We start from the raw sequence: 25,638 nt of genomic DNA on the forward strand, positions 1-25,638 counted from the left end.
TTCTCTACATCAACGAACCTTGTGAAATCCACAATAAAAAAGGAGTTACTCGGCATGCAGTCCAGGTACAACGAAATAGATTGGTGTGAACTGAACTTCGATTCCAACGAACTGAAATTCTAATGTCTACTCAATGAAGATATGCTGAGCGCTAAAGCCGATTGAAATGTTAATGTCTAAAATTTCGGCGGTCACGCCGCGCATTTTGCGCGCTGTGCCGCTATTTTTGGCCCATCTTATCAGATATTATTTACAATGTACTCGCACAGTACATGCAGGGCATGCCTCAAGATCATATTAGTGTAGGAATCATTATGTTTTCAACAATTCATTATATGTCGAATTCAGCAGTGGGTCCTCTCTTCGTCCGGTTTGTGTGTTTGTCGCCTGTCTGGACTCTCGTAGTCATGTAATTTTTAATTTTCAATTTCTAATTTGTTATCTTAATTTTAATTTTAATTTTTCAATTTTCTAAATGTGTGTTCTGCTCCGGGACTCGATTACCGTTTCGGCTTTCTTGAGACTGTAAATTTGGAAAGCCAACTATGCGGGGCGCCTGCCCACCGGCACTGAAGAGTGATCAAAGAATTAACTAAAATTTCCTAATATAATATAACGATTGAATATAGAGTTGTTTAACCGGCGCGGCCATGGGTGTGTGGCCTAGCTTTGGCTGCACACCTATGACTGCGCTGTTGCTGGTGGACAGGCGCAGTTTTTGTTGTGCAGTAGTGTTGCAAGAGAATAAAACCAACTTATTATGTACTAAATGGAATCAAGAATATTATTGACTATATTTGATAACGATGAATTGTAAATTTCGATCAATTTATATTTTTCGGTCTCCAATTATTGAACTGCGGAAGCTGGTTGCCTCAACAATGTTGACTATGCATGGTATGACTGAATTGTAAACACGTGATAATTGAACGAAAAATAAATGATGAACATGATTCAAAAACTGTAAACCACCAAATGAATTATCGCTTAAATTTAAATAAGTATTTAAACAAAAACCATCATGTGCCGTTAAGCAGCAGGGCGCGGCTCATCTGGGCCACAGCAAATCGGCGAAAATGGGTTCGAAAAAGCCACTATTGGCACTCGAGTCCTTGATCTTTCCGATGGTTCACTGGGGCTTTTGAGCTGCCGTCCTTCAGCTTCTGTAAACTGAAATTACTACCAATCCAAGTTGAGGCAATCAGCCGACGCGCGGCTTTTATGGTTATATATGATATGTTTAATCTGTAATAAAGATCAAAATTCAAATTTGTTTCTCTAAAATTTGTTTCTCTAAATTTAAATTATTTAACCTTTTGGTGCTGTATCAAAATAACATTAATTTATTATTATTATTATTATTAAGAAAATAATACAATAATTATTGCTCTTAGATAAGAGGAGAAAGAGGGATGGAAAGTGGTAGTGCAGTTAAAATAGCAGATTTAGATATAAATTTAGAACCAGTGCATTGATTGTCATTCAGCTACTTTTACTGTAATGATTTTTGATGAATGTTGCTCAGTTTTTAAGGGCTTTTTTACTTTTATATAGGGTCATTGTGATATTATCTATATATAATCATCAAATACAGCACAATAAGTCAAATTTGGTATTACCATCTCATTGGTGGTTAAACCTCGATACCCGCCAAACAGAATCCCCACATGATATGTCGTGCGACACAAACTACTCGTTTTGAACAAAGAAACCTTCCCTAGAAGTTGTGGTTTCCAGGACATATGGTAATTATTCTCTGGAGTGGCACCGTCCCCTAGACTTCGTCCTCTAGTGTGCAATTTCAACAAAATCTTCTGGTAAGTGGGAACACTGCACTCAAATCCCGTAACCAGAGAAGCTCCAATAGATGTTAGCTTATTTTCAAAACAATTAGTTAAGTGAGCATCCCACAGTCCCTCGTTGAATCAGATCTGAGAAGAGTGTGAATAAGGGTTTAATAAGGAGCAACCATTACATGCCAAAAGATCTTGAACCTTCAGAATACATACATCAGAGTGTTAAGAACAAATGAAACAAAGTTCAAATGATAAGTTCAACTTCAAGTTTCATACTATAGTAATTCGACTAAAGCAATTGTCAGGAATGACGATTGCTTTAGTTTTAGTTTAACCTTGCTCCTTGATCTCATCACGCAAGTAGAGCACTGTAGTGCCAATTAAGAAAATAAAACTATTATTATACATCAGCGTGTATGTACTTATTAAATTATGATTTATATAGCTTATCTAGGTCTTCTCACTTGCACAGGAATGATAGAAATAGTTCTAAATATCTCTACCCATAAAAAGTTTATTTATTTAGATATCTGATAGTATTTAAATATATTATATACTGTATCATCAAAAACATGATGTTTAAATCTCATTCGATTCTTTTGCAGGTTTAGATACAATGGTTGGACTTAGCTTCATGAGAGCTTTTGACATGAAATTCACTAAAGATAAGAATAAGCACATTCGCTTTTCGTCATATGATGCAGATGATAAAATTGATCTTCAAGACATTTGTCAACTACTAGAATCTCAGATGGTGGTAAAGATATCTATTATGAAAGCCCACAGTGGTCCGGGACCTAGTCATAGGATTTTAGGTCACCATCTTAGATTCCTTTTAGTCCAGGTTAACCTGTTAGAAAAAATAGATGCTGATGCAATGCAAAAAACCATAATTGATTTCACAAAAAGCTCTTTTTTTGACAGCTTGTCAAAATCGCACGTTTTAGAAACCTGGTCAAAACTCTAATAAATTGCCCAAAATAGGTAAAAGTGAGCTCTAAACTGTTTAATTGTGTTATCTCAGTTCTCTATAGGTTATATTAGACTCAATTCTATGCAGCAATCCTAATACACTGCAAAAAAAATTATTGTTCTATCTTATAAGGTTGATTTTTGACCAAGCTTAAAATTTTTATCGAATTTTTAGGAAAATTTTTAGGAAATTCGAGAAAAAATAGTTTGGATGCCATCATATGCCACAATATTCCTATAGCTTATCTGAAAGAGGAGACAAATCTCTAACAGATTCCAAAAGGAATAAGGTGCCAAATGGTGCCGACAGAAGTTACGATTTTATAAAAAACCTTGACGTCAGTAAAAATGTGTGAAAAATGAAAAATATTTTTTTCTCAGTTTTGCCTTTTTTGGAGGAAAGGCATCGTTTTAGAGTCTCAAAATGTGTTTTAAAGTTATCTTTGGGTATGGTTATGCCTAAGAAGGACTTTTTTGGACCTATTTTCAACAACTGCCCGAAAGTGTTGGTAATTTTATCGAAATTTAGGTTCCGCCAGGGCAAAATGTGTCATATTTAGACCTTCAATCACAAAAATAATGATTTTTAAATGAATTAGGACATCAAGATTGATTTCAAAGTGTTTTACAGTCATTGTAAGGTCTGGCAACACTTATTTGAGTAATTTAAAGGCTTATTCTCAGAAAATATCAGCAATTTGGGGCTAAAATTACCTTATTTTCTTGTCGCGTAACTAAATTTTGCTCAAAAGAGCAGTGTTTTTGTCCCAAAAAATTCTAATTTTTTATCAAAAACCATGTATAGAGGCATCAAATTAAAGCTCTTGATGACCTCTTCACATTAAAATCACAAAGAAGTAGTTTAGAATTGATATAAGTGATAAAATGGTCTAAAAATGGATTCAAAAAGTTCTAAATTTCACCCAATTTCTGTCTAATCATGAACCTTTGAGAGCTCATAAAAAAATCATGCCACAATATTACACTGTAAATTTTTCTAGGATTACTCTAAATGTCCTATACTTACAGATAGATTAACTTATAGATGCTTACCAAAGTTAATTTGCAACTTATTTTTGTAATTTGTCATAAAAAATGGCCAAAAATGGTCAAAAAATGCAATTTTTGACACAAAATCAGGTAAAATTAATATTTGAGGTCAAATATCCATTTAATTACTCTGGAAACCCTTTTAAACGTTATTTTGGGGCAAGATACCCCTAGAAAACATGATTTGTGGTATATCATACCCCTTAGTCATGCCTATGTCTACCTCGCATGGGCGCCCGGACCACTGTGAAGCCCCTGTTCGTGGTTGTCTCTCACTTTGGAACATCTTTCATGAATACATTGTCCTTGAAACAAGAGACTGTCAATCTGGAGATACATCTTTTTGGTCGATAGAAAAGCATTGTACAGGATTCGAGATACAAAATAGTACAGAAATAGCAGATGTTGTCGATAAAATAAACTATAAAGATCGTTCATTTTCATTTTCATGGCCACCTCAAATGATCGAGCAGTTTGAGTTTGTTAATCCCATTGCTACGGACGCCTTGTGCCATTTTTTGCGAGAATGGACCAAAGCTGAATTCAGCACAGACAACACTGTACAACATTTTTCGTCACAACTGTAAGACTTATGCTCAGGAGATTTTTAAGCTTGCGATAAAGGACTCAGAAGGAAGACACATTGTTAGAAGGTAGAGCTAAGTGCCCACTAGCCAAAAAGCTCATGATATGAGGTTTCTTTGAACTTTTTCTTTTCACAGTCCTAACCATTCTTACTCATGCCTTCTTACTCCTAAAACGTGCAAGGATATTGGACCCAAGCTGCTTGTAAGAGGTCAGTACTGAACAGATAGGACCTATGAAACGATGTAGCTATGAACAAAAGTTTGCTGTTGCCACCCCCTACCCCTTTACATAGCAGCATAGTGGTGGCTTTGATTGAATTTTAATTTGAACTTTTAAACTTAAATTTTAAAATTCTGACAAGACTTTTAAAGTTTATCGGTTGAGTAAATAGTAATTTATTATTTTTCGAGATTTTTTATACATTTTATATGGTAAAGAATATAATGATGATTTTAATTTATTGCCAAGTTCGGTACAAATGAAATAACCATCTATTTCGGATCGGGAAATTGAGCGGCCATCCACAAAAGAAAAGCGGCCGCATTTCTTGTTAAATGTTATATGTTGAATTAATACTTAGCCACTAGTTTTACTTATTATTTCAGTATAATTTCTACATTCTTACCATCGATCAACTAGAGGTTTGCAGATTATTGGGATCAAAGAAGTGCATCGCCCTTAATATCAGTCATTGCCTAAAAGTTAAGAAATTGTTGGGTATGTTTGAAATATAATAATTCTCTATTATACGTTTGCAATGTAAATTTTCAGACATCTGACAAAAATTCTACCATGGCAGGTCATGAATAGACTTTTTGGACAGTCAAGGGCTAAGGGGCCGGCTCCAAATCTGACAGACTCTATTGCTAATATAGATGCTAGAGGAGATAGTGTGGAGAAAAAGATACAGAAACTCGATGTAAGTTTTAGACATAATATTGATATGATCATAGATCATAATGATCATCAAGCCATATTTTAATGGTTGAATATTTTGTGGTGTGTTAAATTAATCGTTATCAATTGAGTTTTCAGCTTCCAACTTGTTTCACTTAATTTCTAAGGTATTGTGTTTACCAATAGTGACTGTAAGCTTATTGAATGACTTCAGGTTGAGCTCAAGCGATATTCCGATCAAATGAAGAAGATGAGAGATGGACCAAGTAAGAATATGGTAAAACAAAAAGCCCTGAGGGTACTGAAACAGAAGAGATCATACGAGGGGCAGTTGGAAGGCATCAGGAACCAGTCATTTAATATGGAGCAGACTAATTATACCACTCAAATGTTAAAGGTATTGATTGTTTGATAATATATCATAATATGTTACAATATTTCGAATGATATTTTGATTAGAGTTACCTAAAATTAATGAACTAGGCTAAATGCTAGGGTGATCCATATTTTTCCCAACAATAGACAGAGATTTGACGAACCAGTATCCAGTTGTGACCAATCAAATCATCAATCATGTGTCAAAATAGATAATTTTTCTTGAGATCATTAAAACGTACAAGTGATTATAACAAGTTATAACAATATTTTTCTAAGGACACAAAGACATCAGTGGATGCCATGCAGACGGGGCTAAAGCAAATGAAGAAAGAGTACAAAAGCGTTAACATTGACAAGATTGAGGACCTCCAGGATGATATGGTTGATATGATGGAAGATGCAAATGAAATCCAAGAAATCATGGGTAACGTTAGATTTATCATGTTTTAGGTCATGTTTTAAGTGCTTAAATAAATATCTTTTATCGTAGTTTTAACTCACATCAACAGAGAAGCTGACAAGTGAACAGAAACTAACTTGTCAGGATGTACCTTATCAATTTCTATAGAAATATCTTTATCGATATACTAGAAGCAATCTTGGTAAATATTCTCCCAGTTATGCTTTAGAGTTCACTTTCAACCGATCCAGATTTTTTGCTTACAAATTAATCATTCAGGACGTCAATATGGTATGCCAGATCTTGATGACGCTGATTTGGAAGCAGAGCTGGATGCTTTAGGTGATGAATTGTTGTTCGATGATGACATGAGTTATTTGGACGAAGCTGCAGAGGCTCCTACCAATGTGCCTGGATCTAGTGCGAAAGAAGATCCTTCTTCTACTCAACTTGATGAGTTTGGTCTCCCTGCTCTGTCTTAATTGTTCCAATAATCTGTGTGTTACTGTTAAACTCCAAGACACTTGTACAGAACTTGTATCCTTCCAGAATCTTCACAAGTCGAGTTATTACTTGAGTTGTCGCCACTCGCCATGGCTACCGGTATTTGTTTACAGTAAGAGCAACTGGTGAAGTCTGACTTAGTCTTTTAGTATCAATGCAATGTTTGGAATATTAATGATAATAACATCTAGTTTAAACTTAAAGTTAACCTCACTTTCCAACATGAGTTCGTTTTACAATTAGTCATGAAGCAGTTTTCTGGTTTTTAAAATTTCACCTTCACAAGTCTTATATTGTCCTGAAAATGTAGCTTGAAAAACCTATGTAATTCTTTTAGAAACTATTACGTACTATCTTTACACAGTGCCGATATACTGACTACTAATTATTTAGATAATTCCGTAGATTATAATATTATATCAGTTATGATAAGTATGTATTCTTCATAAATACTCTGTAGTTGAGTTAGAAGTATAGGACTTTATAATTAGAATACATAATTGATATTATAATATGACAATCTTAGTCCGCAGTTTGAGAAATTTTGTTATTGAATTTGTTAAATGTTTATTAGAACGAAACTTTTGTTACATAAACCTCATTTTATTTGCAAGCAGTTGATCCTCAACAAATTATTATACAGTATCAATATTCTCTTGGAAGATTTTGCTATGCTATTGAGTTTAAACATGATACGTACATGAAATTAACCGAAAATTGTTAAGTTCTCATCGTATTTACATTTTATTTTTCTTTAACAAAATTGCGTCATGTACATTGTACAATTGAAAACTTTTCGAGACCAACATTTGTAACTCACATGAATCACGTAGTATGATGATATGTTTCAAATTTTCAACACAGGACTAAAACCGTAAGCGCTGTATTCGACCATGCTACTGGAAGATTCGAAAGTACAAATAGATCTGACAAAAGGAGCCTCTCACACACTCAAGAATCTAGGAATAGTCTACCTCTCCTTATACCTAGACCACGACAACTTCTCCTTAACCACACCAGACACATCAGGAGAGCTGCTAAAAACTCCTGGGTGTTGCACTGAAAACCTGCACGTATCTGGTGTTGCTAACACTGCGCGCCATCTCCTCCTGCTCCTCGACATAAACCATCCTCTGCTGGGACACCATGCGGGGTGTCTGTCTGGTACCAAGGAGGTCAGTCCGTGGACTAGAATCATTGAGATAACTTTCCCTGATTCTCTTGCCTCTGCTGCTGATTTACAAGAAGTTCAATCAACGTTAGGATTTCTACAAGAAACCCTCAACGCACCTTTCATCGGACACAACCAGAGAAAGATAAGACAAGAAGCCACGAGACTAGGATTGCTGCCTGAACAGGGAGTATTATCCCACGACGAAAGGAAGGCACTCCCAGTTATAAGGAGATACGTTCATGGTCTTCATCTTGGAGCTACTGATATTCTTCTTTTTGGGATGATCTCTGCTAAGTTGCATTCCCTGGGGTGTGATATTTCTCAGCTTCAGTGTGATGATTTGACTCAAAAATGGTTTGAAAGAATGATCGATATTGCTCAGGCATTTGAACCTTTTTATATGAATTTCTTACGTGAGAATGTTGACTTAAAAGTGGAATTAGAAATGGAAACTTCTAATAAGGAAATCGGCATTGCAGAAGAAAAGGCAGATCCAGTTGAAAATCAGGGCGAAGTTGATAAGACTCTTCTGCTAAAAATGGATGAAATTGCCAATAATTACCAGTATCAGGAACTTGATGATTTTCCTGTGAAATGGGATTCACTCAGTGACCTTCTCAAACCTCAGAGAAATAAAGTTAACAACACTAACAAAATGTTTCAGCTGCAAAGTATCCTGGCTGGAGTGCACCTCTGTGTAAAACATCTCCGATCCTTAAATCTACCGAAGATTCGAATTGTCGACTTTTGTTCTGGAGCTGGTCATTTAGGGATATTCCTAGCCCATCATTTTCCAGATTGCCACATCATATTAGTAGAAACAAAGTGGGGTTCGTTACGTTATGCCAAGGAGAGGATCGACAAACTAGGGTTAAAAAACATCAGCCTTTGTCTAGCACACATGGAACAATTTGTGGGTCGTTTTGAGTTAGGTGTCAGTCTCCATGCCTGTGGTTCCTTGACTGATAAAGTTTTTCAACAGTGTATTAGGAGCAGTGCTGCCATCGTCTCGTCCCCTTGCTGCTACGGAAAGATTGTGAACTCAGAAAGTTTGTTATACCCAAAAAGTGAGCGTTTTCGAAATATTATCTACGATCACAACGAGTTTTTTAAGGTTTCAAGGTTAGCTGATCATGAAAGTAATAATGAAAATTACATGAAATGTGTTGATATTGATAGAACTGAGCATCTTAGGGAATATGGTTACCAGTTTGTAGGTATTTCCAAGCTCAAACCGTTAACTTGTTCCCCAAAGAATAATTTGGTAGTTGCTTTTATGGACTGAGTCTTTATATATAATAATATTATGTATTAGGAATTATTTATCTTGATGCATATTAATTTTGAATGTTTTAGCTGTTCTGATGTATGATGTTGTTTCCCTTGTCTAATGTTTTTCTTTTTACCTTTTTCGCAGTATTGAATCGATACCCAAATTGACAACATGATCACACAAACATAAAATACAAACCTACTTATCTATTTTAATGTTTTAGGAATGTTACCGAAAGTCATAAGAGCTCTTGGTCCTCTTGTATTGGGTAGTGTTCTGAGTGTCTCTTGTTCAACAATGGAGATCCACAAAACAAACAAGGAAATGACGCTCTTTGACTTCACTACTGACAAACAACAAAACCACTTGTGGAGGGAGATCAGTGATACGGTGCGGGAACCAGGCATGTCCAAAGCAGTGTTCTCGATACAGAAAACTCGGCTATTTCAAAGGGCGGTCATGTTTGCCATGATAAACCCGCAGCCGAATGGAGCTGGTTTTGCAGGAGTACAGACCGAGATGCCTGATACCGCTGCTAGTCACGCTCAGGATACTGGACTCAAACTGCTGGTAAGAGGTCAGGGTCAGTTGAAGTACTGGAAGGTAGTACTGACAGATACAGACCAGATAGGAGCCATGAAACAGTATAGCTACGAACAAAAGTTTACTGTTGAACTGGACCCGAAGGAGACAGGGGGCGACATGGATATTGTGGAGCTGCCATTTTCTGAGTTCAAAGCTTTTTTCAGAGGTAGGGAAGTTGAGGATGCTCCTCCGTTGGATCTGGCGAAAACTGGAGCTTTTGGACTCCAAACATTTGGTGGTGTTTATGACAATTTTAAGCAGAAAGGCACCAGAGGCACATATTAGGTGCGGTAAAAAAATCGAAATTATGCGGTACCGCACCCGACTATAAAGGTAAAATGTGCGGTAAGGTGCGGTAAATTTTTACCAATTATGCGGCAAATGTGCGACGATTTTTTCGAAATTTGTGCGGGAATTGTGCGGTTTTCTTATGCATTTTCTGAAGGACTTTGCAAATTCTAAACGTATAACCGCCGCTCTTATCAAAAATAGATCTGTTTATGTGTTACTGAGGGTGTAGTTCTTTACTAAGACCATGATTGAACCTATATTGAGATTCAGTTATCTGAGAACAGTGACTTGATCTGGTAGAGATCAGGAGACATTTATTTGAAGACGCCTCTTGATAGAGTCGATCAGATCCGATGCCTGATCGCAAATATGTGACACGCTTGTTGGCATTGATCGTCAGTACTTGTAAACCATTTGATCCAAGATCCATTAAGCCCACTATAAAGCCAACGCTACAACGAATCGAGCTCATTACCCGATAAAAAGGGCTGCAGGTATGATCGAAGTTCGGTAACGACGAGGGTTCCATAACGGCCTGGGTCACGGTCCCGAAAGGGCCTGGGTAACGGTCCCGAAAGGGCCTGGGTCAGGGTCCCGAAAGGGCCTGGGTCACGTGGTAACTGGGTCACGTGGCCTAGGTATGAGTTCCAAAAGGGCCTGGGTCACGGTCCCGAAAGGGCCTGGGTCAGGGTCCCGAAAGGGCCTGGGTCACGTGGTAACTGGGTCACGTGGCCTAGGCATGAGTTCCAGAAGGGCCTGGGTCACGGTCCCGAAAGGGCCTGGGTCACGTGGTAACTGGGTCACGTGGCCTAGGTATGAGTTCCAAAAGGGCCTGGGTCACGGTCCCGAAAGGGCCTCAGTCACGGTCCTAAAAGGGCCTGAGTCACGGTCCTAAAAGGGCCCGACTTTTAACATATTTTGGTTTTTACACTCGAAACTCTTAACGCGAAAATTTCAAAATTATGCGAAATTACGCGGAAAATGCTAGATTATGCGGAAATATGCAGAAAATTACAAAATGTGTGGGAGTGTGCGGAAAACAATAAATTATGCGGAAATGTGCGGAAAACGGTAAATTGTGCGATCCCGCACCCATCGCACCTAATATGTGCCTCTGAAAGGCACAGGATCTTTAGAGATCGATTCCATTTCTTTTTATTGAATTTCAAATATGAGAGGTATCGACCTCTCTCTTCGAAATCTATGATTTGTGCAATGCATGACATTTTTCGAAGTTTTGGGGCACTTTTGACAACTTTATTTTTATATTAAACGATTTGGAAAACTGAGTTAAGGTACGACTTGGTAGATGACCCTCGTTTATTTTATGTGATGTATCGACCTTTCTCATCAACAATTATTTTGATATTTGCATGGTATTTGTATATTTTTTGTTTCATTTTTCATCTTTTTAAAAGATCTGGAAAACTGAGCCAAAGAGCGACTTGACAGCGGACGTGACTCTTCGCTATATTTTTAATGTTCTTGAAAATTGTATCCTCCTCGGGGTTTTATGTATATTTAAACTGATCACATTAACCTGGTTTGTGGCTAACAACCGCTCAATTCACATTGTTGCTACAGAAACGTCCTCCTCGCTTCACCACAAGCTCAAATATAACTTTTACCAATTCTCCCATACCAGTATCATTTTACACGCCAAGCAGCCTTTACATTCGGTCCTTGATTATATTGGTAAGCAGTGAAATAGGAAGTAACACTGATTTGATTGGTTTAACACTGCTCTTAGATTTGTATTCCTCCACCTTGTTCGTTAATTACCACGTTTTCCTGATCTGTTAGGCTGTTAGTATTACGGTAATGTTTTCTCGCCAATGTAATGGTCCGGCAAAACAAACAGACGATTACAATTTAGCGTTTTTAAACAAATTTATTTCTGTTGTTGTTTATACGTGTTAACGTTAAATTTCTGACTGACTAACGTAACAACAAAATCTTTTTCGATATTCAATTCGTTTTAAACCAGGCAGGGACCGAGAGTACCCATTGTCATGATAATATACGACTAAATATGACAAACGATGACAATATACAACTAAATATGACAAACGATGACAATATACGACAAGATTTTACAATATATGACAATATACGACAATACATGACAATACATAACAATATGTGACAAGATTGGACAATAAACGACAAGATTTGACAATATACGACAATATAATATGGCAATATATGACATGATTTGACAAAATATGACAGTACACGACAAGATTGACAATTTGTGAGAAACTGTGGGAAAATGGGCACTCTCGGTTTCTGCCCTAAACCGATTGAACTGTTTGTTTTGATTGTTTATTACATTGTTGTAACATTCGCTTTTTAACATTTTTATGTTTAACTTACATTATTTCATATTATACAATATACGTTTTATTGGCTGTGGCTAATTTTGATACGACACAGTCTGATTCCTTGAGATCCCCAAAACATATTATGTCCTCAACATCCATAGGAACTCAAATAAAATATGCTTCTGTTACATATTTTGTTAAAAGAAATAAAAGAAATAGCTTAAAAAGTTACTAATCCGTCAATACCCTCAGAAGAATAATGTCAAACTATTGTTTCCAGATGTTAAATTACCGTGGGAATTATTGGGATGACGACTTTATAGATCGCCGGAATTGGGCGGACAAATCTGCTGCCGCCATTGAAAGGGAGGAAAACGCGAAGGAAGAATTCCAACTTATCAGGGTTCAGATGGAGGAGCAGAAAGATCTTTCCCCGGGATTTTCTGAGACTATAGAACTTCTTAAGCCATCCTGTCATCTCATTGATGCTTGTTGGAAATCCTTCCGTAAGCATGTGTGTAGTTTCGACGGATGGCGCACAAAACGGCGACTTGCAACTGCTGAAGAGAAGAAGAAACATGGGGAGAAAAGGAAGGCAAAAGTTTATTTTACTGACGTGACTTATTCTGTGCCTCGCAGGAGTAAAGGAAAGGAAAGTAAGGAAAAAAGAAAGGAGAGTACTACTAACAAAGAAAATGACAAGGAGAATAACAAAAGGTTGTTTGAAGATGAACAATGTCCTTCTACAGCTTCTACTTACAAGAAATCGAAGAACTGTTAGTCTTGATAACAGCTTCATATAACAGCTGTTTTATTGTTTTGCAATGTTTTATCGTTAAGACTTTAAGAGGGCAATGTTATCTGTCCTAAAGCTGGTTGGGCACTTTCTTTGGAACTTGTTTCGAGGCAGTTTGTATTTCTAGCAATCGAATATTTGTATTTATTTCATAATTATCTATTTGAGCTTCGGCGTTTTTTAACTTTTAAATTGTTTGTAGCAACCAATTTTGTGCCACAGCCGATCAGTTTCGAAGAAAGTTTCAAATTCATTTGTTAGGCTTTAACTTTAAGATTTTATTCGAAGAATTTTATAGGTTTCATCGAAGATATATCTGACTGGCTAAAGTAACTAAAACAACAAAACATTTCTAATATTCAATTCGTTTTTAGCCAATTAAACTAATTGTCATTGTTTTAGTGTAATGTTTTAATCTTCACCAGCTATGATTTACATATTACTTTTAATTGTTTATAAAATACGTTTTTAACCTTTTTACATTATCACAATTATATTATTTTGAAATTGTTTATATAACTTCACGTACACTATAACATCAAGATCGGTGTAATATTGGGTTAGGCGATAATTTACGTTTTTCCTATTTTACCATTTATACATTTTTAATTAACATTACTTGTTGTTAATTTAAGTGGCAGTGGCTACTTTTCATAATTTTACCTAATTATATACATTCGAGTAATACGTTACAGTTTAATAATTCATTTCAATATTATTATTGTATATTTATTACTACAACACAATTATCATGAAAACTTACATTTTTATAAACGTGTTTAATTGTTCATCAATTCGTGTTCGATTTATTTGTATTGCAGTGTAGAATGAAGTATTAACTTTAATCGTTATTTCGAATATCTGACTTGATTGCATGCAAGAAGTATCTCACCTTGACAAATAAAAGCTTAAAATACTTTTCCAAATACTATCAAAAGAAAGTAAAAACAATCTTTTGTTATGTTTTTTTGAATTATGCGGTTTGTTCGATTTGTTCGACAATATTCATGAATGATTTTCCATCATTTCCAGGTGATGTTTGGCTTTAGTTATGACTTTGATTCCTAAAGACTGTAGTATAAAGACGAAGTCACGCCGGATCTCTCGCCGAGGATGGGCTGAAAAATCTGCTGCTGCCATGCGACGTGAGGAAACTGCGGTGAAGATGTTTGAAACTGCTCGGCTGAAGATGGAAGCACGTGACGACCTTTCTGTTGGATCACGTGAGACAGTCCAGCTTCTGAAACCATCCTGTCATCTGACTGAAGCGTGTTGGAAATCATTTCGTGGACATGTATGTAGTGTCGAGGGATGGAGCACCAAGCGAAGAGTTGCCACCGAAGCAGAAAAGAAGAAACACGGAGAAACTAGGAAGGGAAGAGTTTATTTTGTTGATGTGATTTACTCTGTGCCTCACCATAGTAAAGAAAGAGAAAGCAGCTATAAAGAGCGTAACAAAGAGAATATAAATCCTGACAACCAGAAACAGTTCCAAGATAAGAACAAAGCAGGTCCTTCTCTGTCTCCCCCTCCAGTGTCTCCATCTGTACAGAGTTCTAAATTTTTCAAAAGATTGTCTTCTACTCTGCCATCTGCGTCTTCTATTCTGTCTCCTGCGTCTTCTTTTCTGTCTCCTGCGTCTTCTATCCTGTCTCCTGCGTCTTCTTCTCTGCCATCTGTCTCTTCTACTCTGTCATCTGCGTCTTCTATTCTGTCTCCTGCGTCTTCTATTCTGTCTCCTGCGTCTTCTTCTCTGCCATCTGTCTCTTCTACTCTGTCATCTGCGTCTTCTATTCTGTCTCCGGTGTCTTCTATTCTGTCTCCTGTGTCATCCGATCAGTCTCCTCCTTCTGTGTCTCCCTCTGTAAAGAGTTCTAAATTTTTCAAGAGATTATCTTGCACACTGTCTCCTGATTCTCCTGTGTCTTCTACTGTATCCATTTCTCCAGCTCCTTTGTTTCCTCAGTCTAGTCGGTTTCCTTTTCTAGTTCCTCTTTGTAGTTCCTCCCCGATATATCAGGAGATTGAAGGGATGTGAGCTGTCAATTATTAGAGCTAACAATCTTATCACGATGGCTTGGTGTTTACCTGGTTATTTATGATCAGGCGATGTGATTTGTGATTTCATGTTTAAAATATTAAGTTTCCTGCGAATGTTATTTTCCTGTATTTAACCACATATTCAACTGATATCACAATAAGTTGGTATTGTTTAACTTATTATAAACATTATATCAAATTTGTATTTTTCATGCATGAAATGAAATTTATAGTAATATTTTGATCTGTCTGGTTTTTAACTTTATAGATTTAATTATTTCGGGTATTCCTATGCTAGCATTACATCAGAATTTTACTTTTTAATGAAGTTTCTTTTTATCAAAATTTTACTATTTGCTATTTGTCGACTTAAATTATTGAAACTGTCAACGAATTGTAAAGCTTTTTGTTGTTTATCAAGTTATCAATCATTAATCAGAAATCACCATATTAGATAATATCTTGGTGTTCTCAAACTTTTTATTATTAATGATTTTGTAGATCGTCAGTTATGACATTTTGGTTTTATATTCAGTCATAAGAGATTTCGTGTCTTCAGTCTTGTCATTTTATTATTATCAATATTTTATGAAAAAGTCCGACTGGTATCATTTCACTTAGAAATAGAATCAAATTTATGAAATAATTTCACTTTGCTATGCAATAATTTGTATTTTGCTTGATATAATGTTAAAATTAAAACTGTCATTATTAATGATTTTTTTTCGTATCCTCAGGTGATGTTTCAAGGATTTGATTATGGTGCCTTCAATGGTTCGTTTGAGAAGGATCTCCGTTCGTCCCGCAGGGGATGGGCTGAAAAATCTGCTGCTGCCATGCGACGTGAGGAAACTGCGGTGAAGATGTTTGAAACTGCCCGGCTGAAGATGGAAGCACGTGACGACCTTTCTGTTGGATCACGTGAGACAGTCCAGCTTCTGAAACCATCCTGTCATCTGACTGAAGCGTGTTGGAAATCATTTCGTGGACATGTATGTAGTGTCGAGGGATGGAGCACCAAGCGAAGGGTAGCCACCGAAGAAGAAAAGAAGAAACACGGAGAAACTAGGAAGGGAAGAGTTTATTTTGTTGATGTGATCTACCTGCCCAGCCAAAATAAACGAAAGCCAAAAGAGAACACCCTTGAGAACTACATACAGTATCCAGGGGAGAATATAAAGTGTGATCTGAACAAGAGACAATTAGAAGATGAGAGCGAAGCAGGTACTTCTCTGAATCCTTCAGGTCCTTCTCTGTATCCTTCAGGTCCTTCTCTGTATCCTATGTATCCTTTAAGTTCGTCTCCTAACAAGCGGTTAAAGTACTTTTAACAATTGAAACCTGCTGTTAAAGACTTCTGCTGAAATGTTTGAGATGTTAAATTGTCTGGCAAGGTTTTCGTTGTTTTTAACCATTTTTATTAATTTCCACTGATGCCTGAGATTGTTTTTAAATTGTTTATAGCATTTATTTTTATATAATATAGTTATATTATATTTTAAATCTGTATAATGCTCATTGGAACTTGATCTTCATTTCCAATCGGTTAAATGGTTTGTGAACTGAGTCTGTTTTTTTTTCAGGACTAACATTTTATAATTTACTACCGAAAGTTGTACTTCTTGTTTTTAATCAAATCATGATAATAAATTATTACCTGATACCTTATACGACGCGAGTTTTAAGTTTTTTAGATCGATAATCACTATTTTATTATTAATATTAAGATATCTTATCTAAAATGCTTATAAATTAAAATTATTCGTATCATAATATCATTCATTGTCACACAGCTTGAATTTGAGATGTAAAAGGAAATCTCAATTTGTATTTCACCATTAATTTAAACTTATTTTGTTAATATCATTACTTAAGCTACTCTAACATAAGCGTATCATGCAGTTAGTATACTATTACTATTAACGTCCCACAGCCAGAAACCTTAGCAGACTAGCAGATAATCTGCGAGGAAATTTTCGATTTCGGAGGAAATTTTTGGTGCCAAAGAGGAAATTTTAAAAGTTTACGATCTCAATTTGAACAAGAATTTCGCTGCGGTTAAACCACTTACCACGCACGATCAATTTTCCCTACGATGTACTTGTACCAGAAAAGCGGGCCACAGAAAACAGAAAATTTGTATCTGCGAGGAAATTTTTAACTTTCTGGATGTGGGATTAACGTTAACTCTTATTAAAATTCATTCACATATTTCTAATTATCTTTGACAATACAATTTGTTTGATTGATATGAGGCGCATTTAAGTGTTTGATAAATATCAAATTTAATTGGGACTTCAGTATTGAAATTTAACCCAGAACCTAGTTCGACAAGTTTATTATATAACTCCACTTTTGACCTATTTGGCGGCCATTTATTAATTCCATAATTGCACCGGTTTTTGTTCCAGGGGGTGCGATTACAAAACTAATTGCACTGTTTTGAGAGTGACCGAAATCTTATAAGGTACGATTACTAAACTAATTGCACTGATTCCCTGAAAGATGCTGTAAATCATGGCTCAGGCAGATAATTAGAGTTAGAGAGAGCACCTCGTAAAATGAGGACCCAATTAAAACCAAGTATTTTACTACTGTGAGGTGCTGATTCAAGTATTGACTTAAATCAACTACCTGAGGTAGTTTGGCGACCGTTAGTGCAATGGTCGCACGAAAAAAATTTATGGGCATAAATTTAAATTTAAAGTTTAGGACAACATCTTTCCTTGTGTTTGGAATAAGTCAATCATTGCATTAACACAACACAGTATGAGGCTGAGATCTCACTAATTATTTGTAAAACAAAAAGTGGCATAACTTATGTTCTGTTAAATATTTTTGCTTCTAAATTTCACAGAATGTTAATAACAAGTATCTAAACCTTTGTGGCAAGTTTTGTGTGATTGCGAGCTTCACTGAGCTTATTCGACTAATTTAGCCCCTGAGCGAGCTAGCTTGAATTTCTCACCCAGAACTGTTTACATTGGTTAATAGAAACCACCAAAAAAAATCTTGGGTAACAAAATTAAAAAACCAGCGATTTATTCACGTTTTACCAATTCTATTCACATGGATCCATCGCACATTCCATTCTCTCTATATTTTAACTGATAAGGACTATCACAGATGATCCTTCCTGCTTGTTTATATCGTTCTTCTTACATGGAATGTGCGATGTATCATGGTGAATAGAATTGGTAAAACATAAATAAATCGGTGGTTTTTTAATTTTTTTACCCAGGATTTTTTTTGGTGGTTTCTATTAACCAATGTAAACAGTTCTGGGTGAGAAATTAAAGCTAGCACACTCAGGAGCTAACTTTGTCAGACAAGCTCAGACTCACACAAAACTTAGCACGAAGTTGTGTCTAATTATGATTAACATACTCTAAAAATTTGAATCAAAAATATTAATCAGAACGTAAGTTATGGCGCTTTTCCATTCTGAGATAAAATAATTAGTGAGATCTCAGCGAGCTGTTACAATTTTAAGAGATAAGGATGGGTAGACTTTTGAGGCCCACCCTGTATAACAACAAAGTCGGTGCGATTATAAACTAATTACACTGGTTATAACATCAGAGGCGTGGAGTTATACGCGAATCTAACTGCATGTATAATACGATTACACCAGTTATTGCACTCGGCTGCGCCTCGTGAAATAACTGCAATAATCGAACTCGGCTTCGCCTCGTGCGATTATTGTATCAATTTCCACTCGGCTGCGCCTCGTGCAATTAATAGTGTAATCGCATTATACGCAGTTAGATTAGCGTATATAATACAATTTCCAGTATCATTGAAAATGTAAGTTATGTGTTGAATAAAGCTCATCATGACCTTATAAAAACTATTGATTGCATTTAACGAACTTGCAAACTTTTCCAGAAAATGGACGAGGACGGTTTCTTCTGTCGCTCAGGATGGGCTGAGAAATCTGGAGTTGCCGCGTTTGATACAGCTCGTGTGGAGATGGAGTCACGTGCTGATCTGAGCGCTGGGTCACGTGAGAGTGTCCAGCTACTCAAACCCTCCTGTCACCTCACCCAGGCCTGCTGGAAATCATTCCGTGGTCACGTGCACGGCTTTGAGGGATGGACCACGAGACGGCGGGTTGCTACTGAGGAAGAGAAGAAGAAACATGGGGAGAAGAGGAAGAGTGCAGCGTACTTTACTGAGGTCACTTACACTGTGCCCCGAAATAAGAAGGTGTTAGATGATGTGAACGAATCAGAGGGCGATACTTCCTGTTCCGAGAGTAGTGATGATTTTGAGGCTCCTGTCAGCAAGAGATTGAAGGAATGTTAGTTGTTAGTTGGAGATGTTAATGCTTGAAACTTCTCCCCCATATCTGTATGATCCATTTGGGGACTGAAATCGACTTTAAATATTCAATGACCGTGATCTGAGTTTTGTACATATCAACCAGAAAAGTCTGATGAAAGCGTGTGAATTACTATTAATTTATGAAATGACTGAACCAAATTTTACCGTCGTCTTTTAATTTATTCTGCATGACATTTATTTTTTAACTCAGTTGACAGTTAAACTAAATTTTAAAGATTTTCCTCATCCTAACCGAACATTTAAAACTAAATTCAGTTTAATGTGGGATTGACATATCAATTATTTTAATTAAGCTTGTTGTATATGTGTGTCAGATAACATAATTTATTTATTTTAGAATTTTAAATTTAAAGAGAATTTATGACACAAGATAACATGATTATGAACAGCATCTGATTTCCCATCAATCAATTGTATCATTTTGACAACCACAACACCTGTATTATTTATTATTAACGAATTCATATTTGATTTCTGTTATTTCAAAATGAACCACTGAACCTGCTTCTAAGTTCCGATATTTTTCTCAATATTTCATGCAATAACCAACCAAACTTCGGTCAAATACAAATTTCAGGGAATCCTAAACTTAACAAAACGTAACTGCAATACATCACAACTTCCTACTCAACCTCTTTGTCTCCCAATTAGAATGTTGTGACACCATGCCATGTAGCGTGGTCCATATCAGTCTACAACTAGGAAATGCCACCACTAAGACACACCCTCTGGTAGTTAAAAGTAATGCTTCCTTTAACGATTTCCGCACCCTTCTCTGTGGTTTGTTCCACATTCCGCCCTACATTATCAGGGTCTCCTATGTGGATACTCTAACTGGGGATGTACAGGTTAGTTTTAATTAATTAATTAATTAATTAATTTCTTAATTTACTTCTTTTTGAAATCATCGAATATCTTGTGAGAAAATGTTGAGCGATATACATAGTATGCATACATACATATACATGCATACATAAAACTTTGCTATTATACTACTCATACTTCTTTTTTATAATACACTCACCCAGTTGTGCTTCCAAAAATTGGCTGACATTCCGAATAGATTGCCCCTAAAATAAGTCTTCAACACACTATCAGTTCACATCTGATTCTCCCTGCAGTATCTAGATGGGGCCTCCTACAGGCGGATCCACAGTCGGGGGAGTGATCGGGTAGAACACCTCTCCATTGTAGGGATACATTTCGAGATTCTGGAGATAGTGGACGATTTCTGCTCTGCTGTCTTGAAGCTCGATGATGTGGTCCAACATCACAAGTACGCGACTATTAGTTGGCTATTTGAATTACTTTTTATTAATGAAAGGATATATGGGATGAATTTTATATTATGTTCTTTAAAAAGTATTTTTATTTAATAACTCATGATGAAACGAAAACTAAAATTTAAACCAAAATTAAAACCAAGCGAATACATGAGATTTAGAATGAATTCATTGATGCTCTTTTAAAAATATCGTAGAATTTGTATGATATTAACTTTCTGATAGCATAATATCCGCAGTTTTCTGGGTACGGATACTTTCAATGAAGGTGAAGATGAAGTCTTACGTAAGTTAATATTTTGTTTTATGTCAAATTTGAATAAGCCATTTAAGATAGTCATGAGTTTATCTATATCTAACACTGCTTAACATCACAGATGGACATATCTTATGTACAAACTACAGTTATACTACACATGCATTGTATCTGTTAACTAGTCTTACACAGTCATATGATGAGTCTTTGATTTTTAAGTTAATATCAGATTGTTTCTGATAACTTTTAACAGCAGCATGTGTTATGACGTAGAATATCAATCAGAAGTGTAATCGTTCTTCTACAGCTGGTAACACACATAATTGCAGATTACCTGTTATTACCTGATATTACTATCTTCGCAGATTACCTGATATTACGGTACAGTAGTATGGTAGAAACAGGACTATACCCTTGGCAGACGGAGTTTTGTGATAACAACAGATATTACTTTTACACTCAGTGTTTGTCGTACAAGTTCCTAGGAACTGCCAAGCAACTGAGGTTGTATCATCTCAGTAAAAACGGTACTGACGCCGCCAAGGTTCACCAGGTTCGTACAGCGTTACACTTCATAGAGAGTTACGGGACCACGGGGGTAAGTTGCGAATATGATGGCTTTTATAACTTTTCAATGTTTGTAGTACGAATCTAGTTTCATATCATGTTTCAGATAACAATGTTACGGTACCTAACCCTAAACCTAATGTGGAATTTCCTGGCCACAAAAGGAGACAGACTACATTGGTACGAACATGGTGCTGTACCTCTTGCAGTTGACACCTTCTTCGACTCAGAACACCAGACTTCACCTATCGGCTTCCTGAACGCCAACCACCCCCTCCTGGAGCTGAGTATTGGAGTACTGGTCCAGTTTGCTGAGATGGAGAGTGTGAAGGTTCAGCTGTGTAATAACAACCGGTTTATGAGGAGGTTCTGCGAGGTTATAGCTGATACCAGGAATCTGTCCAGCAGCAATGATGAGATCCTCTATAATGGGCAGGTTAGTGACCACTTGAATTATTTTTTGACTTCTTTGTTGTGGAGCAACACGTTTTTCGGGTCACGCGATTGCCGGTAAGCCACCGATGATCTCATGATACTAGTTGCCACTAGTATCGCGGGCGGGGCAGTAAAATAGTCTCTTTTTTGGAATACGCGAGAAATCTTTTGATTGTGAATCAGCAGCCCAGCTTTGCGCGCGATCGATATATATAAGCTAGCGCGCGTATATTATTTTACTCTTCGATCGAGCTAGCTATCACACTATCACAGCCACACAGTATCAAAGCCACACAGAAAATAAGTAATAACATCGATATTCGATAAGACTAGCTAAGCATTTGTTTAGGTGTAAACGTTATCTTACTGAAAGCTGTTTTTCCTTCTTCAGAATGTCTATAAAAATAACTTCTTCCACTTTACATGAAGTTCATTCGTTCGGTATCTACTGCCCACTGCCTAATAAGGTCTTTAAATACTTATGGAGGCTAGAAAGGCTAAATTATAGCTCTATTGCGGTCTAACGTAGTTAAGATAGTGAATGCACAATCTTGCACACGACTGTGGCCTGTGGCTTAACATTTTCAAAATCAATACTTCCATGATGTAAATTTATACGGTACAATCCATGACAACTTCATAGACGCAAATTTCAGCTCAAGCTGAACACCCTGATGTGCCTAATATCTAGCCCCTCTACACATCTCCAATTCCTCAGACGAGACATTCTACACATTCTTACACAACTCTCCTCATTCGTGTGAGTTTTCCTAGATTCTGTAATTTTACCAAAATGGCACATCGGAAGAAATGGAGTCCACCTCGTCCCATACCAGATCTTGTGGAGGAGTTGGTCAGACACTCTCTTAAAACGAAAACCAGGACTGATGGTTATTTGGACGTCATGTTTTTACAACTTACGGAAAAGACTCTGTTTCCAGTAAAATTCAGTGCAACTATTTCAGGATGAACAACGTGGCGTCGTACTACTTCTTCAGTCTTTGTGTCGCTTTTCTCTTCGGTTTCTCACTTGAAGACATTAGGACAAATTCTAAAGCTCATGCTAACTGTATTAAGGTGAGTTACTGAATAGTTTAGATGATTTGCTGCAGATTGTTAGATGGATATTGTTGCAGTTTCTAAATTATAACGATGAGTAAGTATCAAACGAATACTTACCGTGAGTCTCGATTTATGGGCAGTTTCTTATTTCCCCGTTAGAGGCATCTTATTGAATTAAAATGTCTGATTAAACAGGGTTTTCGATTCAATTATATAAGTCTCCCAGTAAATTGGGGGTTGACTTTATTAGTAGATAAGATAATATGTCACATCTTCTAGAACAGACATAACGAGCGTTTGTGCGAGTTCAGTTTCCTGACGTCCTCTGTTAGAAACTTCCTAAGGAACTTTAAACCCAGTCAACAGTACAAGTTTGAAGTGGTCAAGCAATATTTGTGGGTAAGATATGGTACTTTGATACATATGGTACGAGTAATTTAATGGGTGTTCATGGGTTATTGGGTAAACAAATTTTTTTGTCGAAATTTCTAATTTAGATTAGGTGTGCTTCGTTTCATTTCCTAGCAACAACAAAAAATATGTTTCGAAGTACAGTAATACCCGGATTTACCGCGGAGTCTGGGAGAAAGGGAAAAGCCGTGGTAAATCGGCGTTTGCAGTAAATTGGGAAGCGGTAAATCGGGATTTTTCTGTACTCCGAATAGTGACATTATTTCTGTATCATCCCATAATATTTTTAAGTATGCTATTCTGGTGATTCGACAATTTAAGTTGTTCTAAACAATTTTTAGACAGTAACACATCCCCGTTAGATAACAATGAAACCGTACGTGGAACTAGCGTGGTCAAACGCAATCCCACCCTGTCAAGACACGGACCCTGGTCCCCCGATTGAGCTGGACCATGGCTTCCATGTAGAGGCTGCTAAAGCTAAGTACTTACCCAAGATCATGGGAGTGTGGTCCCTGGAGAACATGACCCGGAACAAGGAAAATGTTAAGATTATATACGAGGAAGGTTGGTTGGTAGATTTTAGATTATGATCTCATGGCACTGGAGAGAGTTTGATTTTAAGCTTTTATCTAGATTTAGGAAAAGAGTCTGAGAACCCTGGTGTAAAACAGGCGAGTTGCTGAAACTTATATCTGTGCAGGATTAGAAGATTTCGTGACGATGATAAGCTGGGAGTTTCCCCAGTTTAAGCAGCGTCGAGCTATGAACTGTGTTTGTGAAGATAACTGTAATATTATTCCGGGAACACAGCCCCATCCTCCATCACTTCAGAACATCTGCCGAGCTAAACTCATGGTGCGTTCTATATGAATTATTATTTATATATATATATATATCGTGACGTCATTTCCTGTTACGTCATATTACGTGACTGATCAACGTCGTAAATTTCCAGAAATAATCACCTGGGCCGGGTGATTGATGTTTGCCCTCCCCTGCCATTTATATTTGATTCACTCTTTTTCAGAGGCTGGGAGGAGTCACGCCCCAGATTGGTATCAATGGCTCTATGACCGACATATTCAATTCTCTTCGAGTTATGGTGTGAAACAACGCGGTTGTTAAATTCATTTACGATTTATTGTAAGACTACGAAAAGTGTTTTTCCATGAAAAGAAGCCCAAGCTTAATCGATCGAGATAAAGGATCAAGCATAGTTAACGGTTAGCATATTTTCTAAAATGGTCTGTGTGCATGTAGTAATTATTGTTTAGTAAAGAATAGAATGAAACTTTCTTTATTAATAAAAGCTATGATAATTTGCAAAGATCCTCAGATAATAACCTATGATAATAACCAATAACTTGGATTCAGGGGGCAGGGGGGGGTCTTCATGGAAATTTTCTCAAAATCGACTTTTTAGTTGTTTCTGATAGATGGGAGTGATATCTATCAGATGCTTTTAATCCGATAGAAAAATATTGCTCCTAGCAGAAATTATCGCCGGTAGAAGGTCAGCGCTTGTGTGTAATTGTATTGCGCGAGCGATTTTTGATCGCGTGCCCTGAAAATCGAGTCTAAAAATCTATCTTCTCCTACATTTTTTGAGCAATCACCCTTAAACTTTCAGGATATGTTCTAAGGATCATTTAGAAGGGATTGTCCGGGCAAAATTTTGAGATAGGCCTTAAAACATTTTTTATTTGATTTTGAAAATCTTGGACCTGGTTTTTTGACGATTTTTCGAGGTCCAAGATTTTTAAAATCGAATAAAAAATGTTTAAAGGCCTATCTCAAAATTTTGCCCGGACAATCCCTTCTAAATGATCCTTAGAACATATCCTGAAAGTTTGAGGGTGATTGCTCAAAAAATGTAGGAGAAGATAGATTTTTAGACTCGATTTTCAGGGCACGCGATCAAAAATCGCTCGCGCAATACAATTACACACAAGCGCTGACCTTCTACCGGCGATAATTTCTGCTAGGAGCAATATTTTTCTATTGGATTAAAAGTATCTGATAGATATCACTCCCCTCTATCAGAAACAACTAAAAAGTCGATTTTGAGAAAATTTCCATTAAGACCCCCCCCTGCCCCCTTCAGTGATCAAGAATTTTGCATGAGATGATGAATAAATGAATTACCGATCTTACAAAGTATGTACGGGTATTATTCAATCTTTAATCTTCTACTTTGATATTACTT

At 36.7% G+C, this 25,638-nt stretch overlaps 5 protein-coding genes across 6 annotated transcripts in view; all 5 read left to right on the forward strand.

The window, feature by feature from the left end:
• LOC134823269 (zonadhesin-like) overlaps nt 1–25,638 on the forward strand; it is an 80,485-nt gene that overhangs the window by 39,729 nt on the left and 15,118 nt on the right. Inside the window, exons 2-12 of one of the 2 annotated variants that reach the window (XM_063834672.1) lie at nt 20,067–20,263; nt 20,537–20,691; nt 20,938–20,984; nt 21,320–21,507; nt 21,628–21,957; nt 22,613–22,716; nt 22,922–23,033; nt 23,298–23,417; nt 23,792–23,996; nt 24,133–24,287; nt 24,460–24,768. The exons of the other annotated variant lie outside the window; for it this stretch is intronic. Of the exons in view, the coding sequence (XP_063690742.1) occupies nt 20,081–20,263; nt 20,537–20,691; nt 20,938–20,984; nt 21,320–21,507; nt 21,628–21,957; nt 22,613–22,716; nt 22,922–23,033; nt 23,298–23,417; nt 23,792–23,996; nt 24,133–24,287; nt 24,460–24,540 (1,680 nt within the window). The 5' untranslated portion in view covers nt 20,067–20,080 and the 3' untranslated portion in view covers nt 24,541–24,768. Of the gene's footprint in view, nt 1–20,066; nt 20,264–20,536; nt 20,692–20,937; nt 20,985–21,319; nt 21,508–21,627; nt 21,958–22,612; nt 22,717–22,921; nt 23,034–23,297; nt 23,418–23,791; nt 23,997–24,132; nt 24,288–24,459; nt 24,769–25,638 lie in introns of those variants that run through there. 2 annotated transcript variants of the gene reach the window in all.
• On the forward strand, nt 5,209–6,563 carry LOC134811398 (charged multivesicular body protein 5-like). The gene is made up of 4 exons (XM_063818233.1): nt 5,209–5,325; nt 5,518–5,700; nt 5,958–6,105; nt 6,361–6,563. The coding sequence occupies exons 1-4, from the start codon at nt 5,209–5,211 to the stop codon at nt 6,561–6,563; spliced, it is 651 nt and encodes a 216-aa protein (XP_063674303.1).
• Nucleotides 7,399–9,128, forward strand: LOC134823280 (glutathione S-transferase C-terminal domain-containing protein-like). Its single transcript, XM_063834693.1, has one exon. The coding sequence runs from the start codon at nt 7,479–7,481 to the stop codon at nt 9,042–9,044; it is 1,566 nt and encodes a 521-aa protein (XP_063690763.1). The 5' UTR covers nt 7,399–7,478; the 3' UTR covers nt 9,045–9,128.
• LOC134818819 (DNA-directed RNA polymerase II subunit RPB1-like) lies at nt 9,244–15,653 on the forward strand. The gene is made up of 2 exons (XM_063828486.1): nt 9,244–9,882; nt 11,030–15,653. The coding sequence occupies exon 2, from the start codon at nt 14,080–14,082 to the stop codon at nt 15,064–15,066; it is 987 nt and encodes a 328-aa protein (XP_063684556.1). The 5' UTR covers nt 9,244–9,882; nt 11,030–14,079; the 3' UTR covers nt 15,067–15,653.
• Nucleotides 9,258–9,902, forward strand: LOC134811470 (uncharacterized). Its single transcript, XM_063818344.1, has one exon. The coding sequence runs from the start codon at nt 9,258–9,260 to the stop codon at nt 9,900–9,902; it is 645 nt and encodes a 214-aa protein (XP_063674414.1).

The sequence above is a fragment of the Bolinopsis microptera genome, chromosome 1, assembly GCF_026151205.1.
Source record: "Bolinopsis microptera isolate Bmic1 chromosome 1, MBARI_Bmic_1.0, whole genome shotgun sequence".
NCBI classification, from domain to species: Eukaryota; Metazoa; Ctenophora; class Tentaculata; order Lobata; family Bolinopsidae; genus Bolinopsis; species Bolinopsis microptera.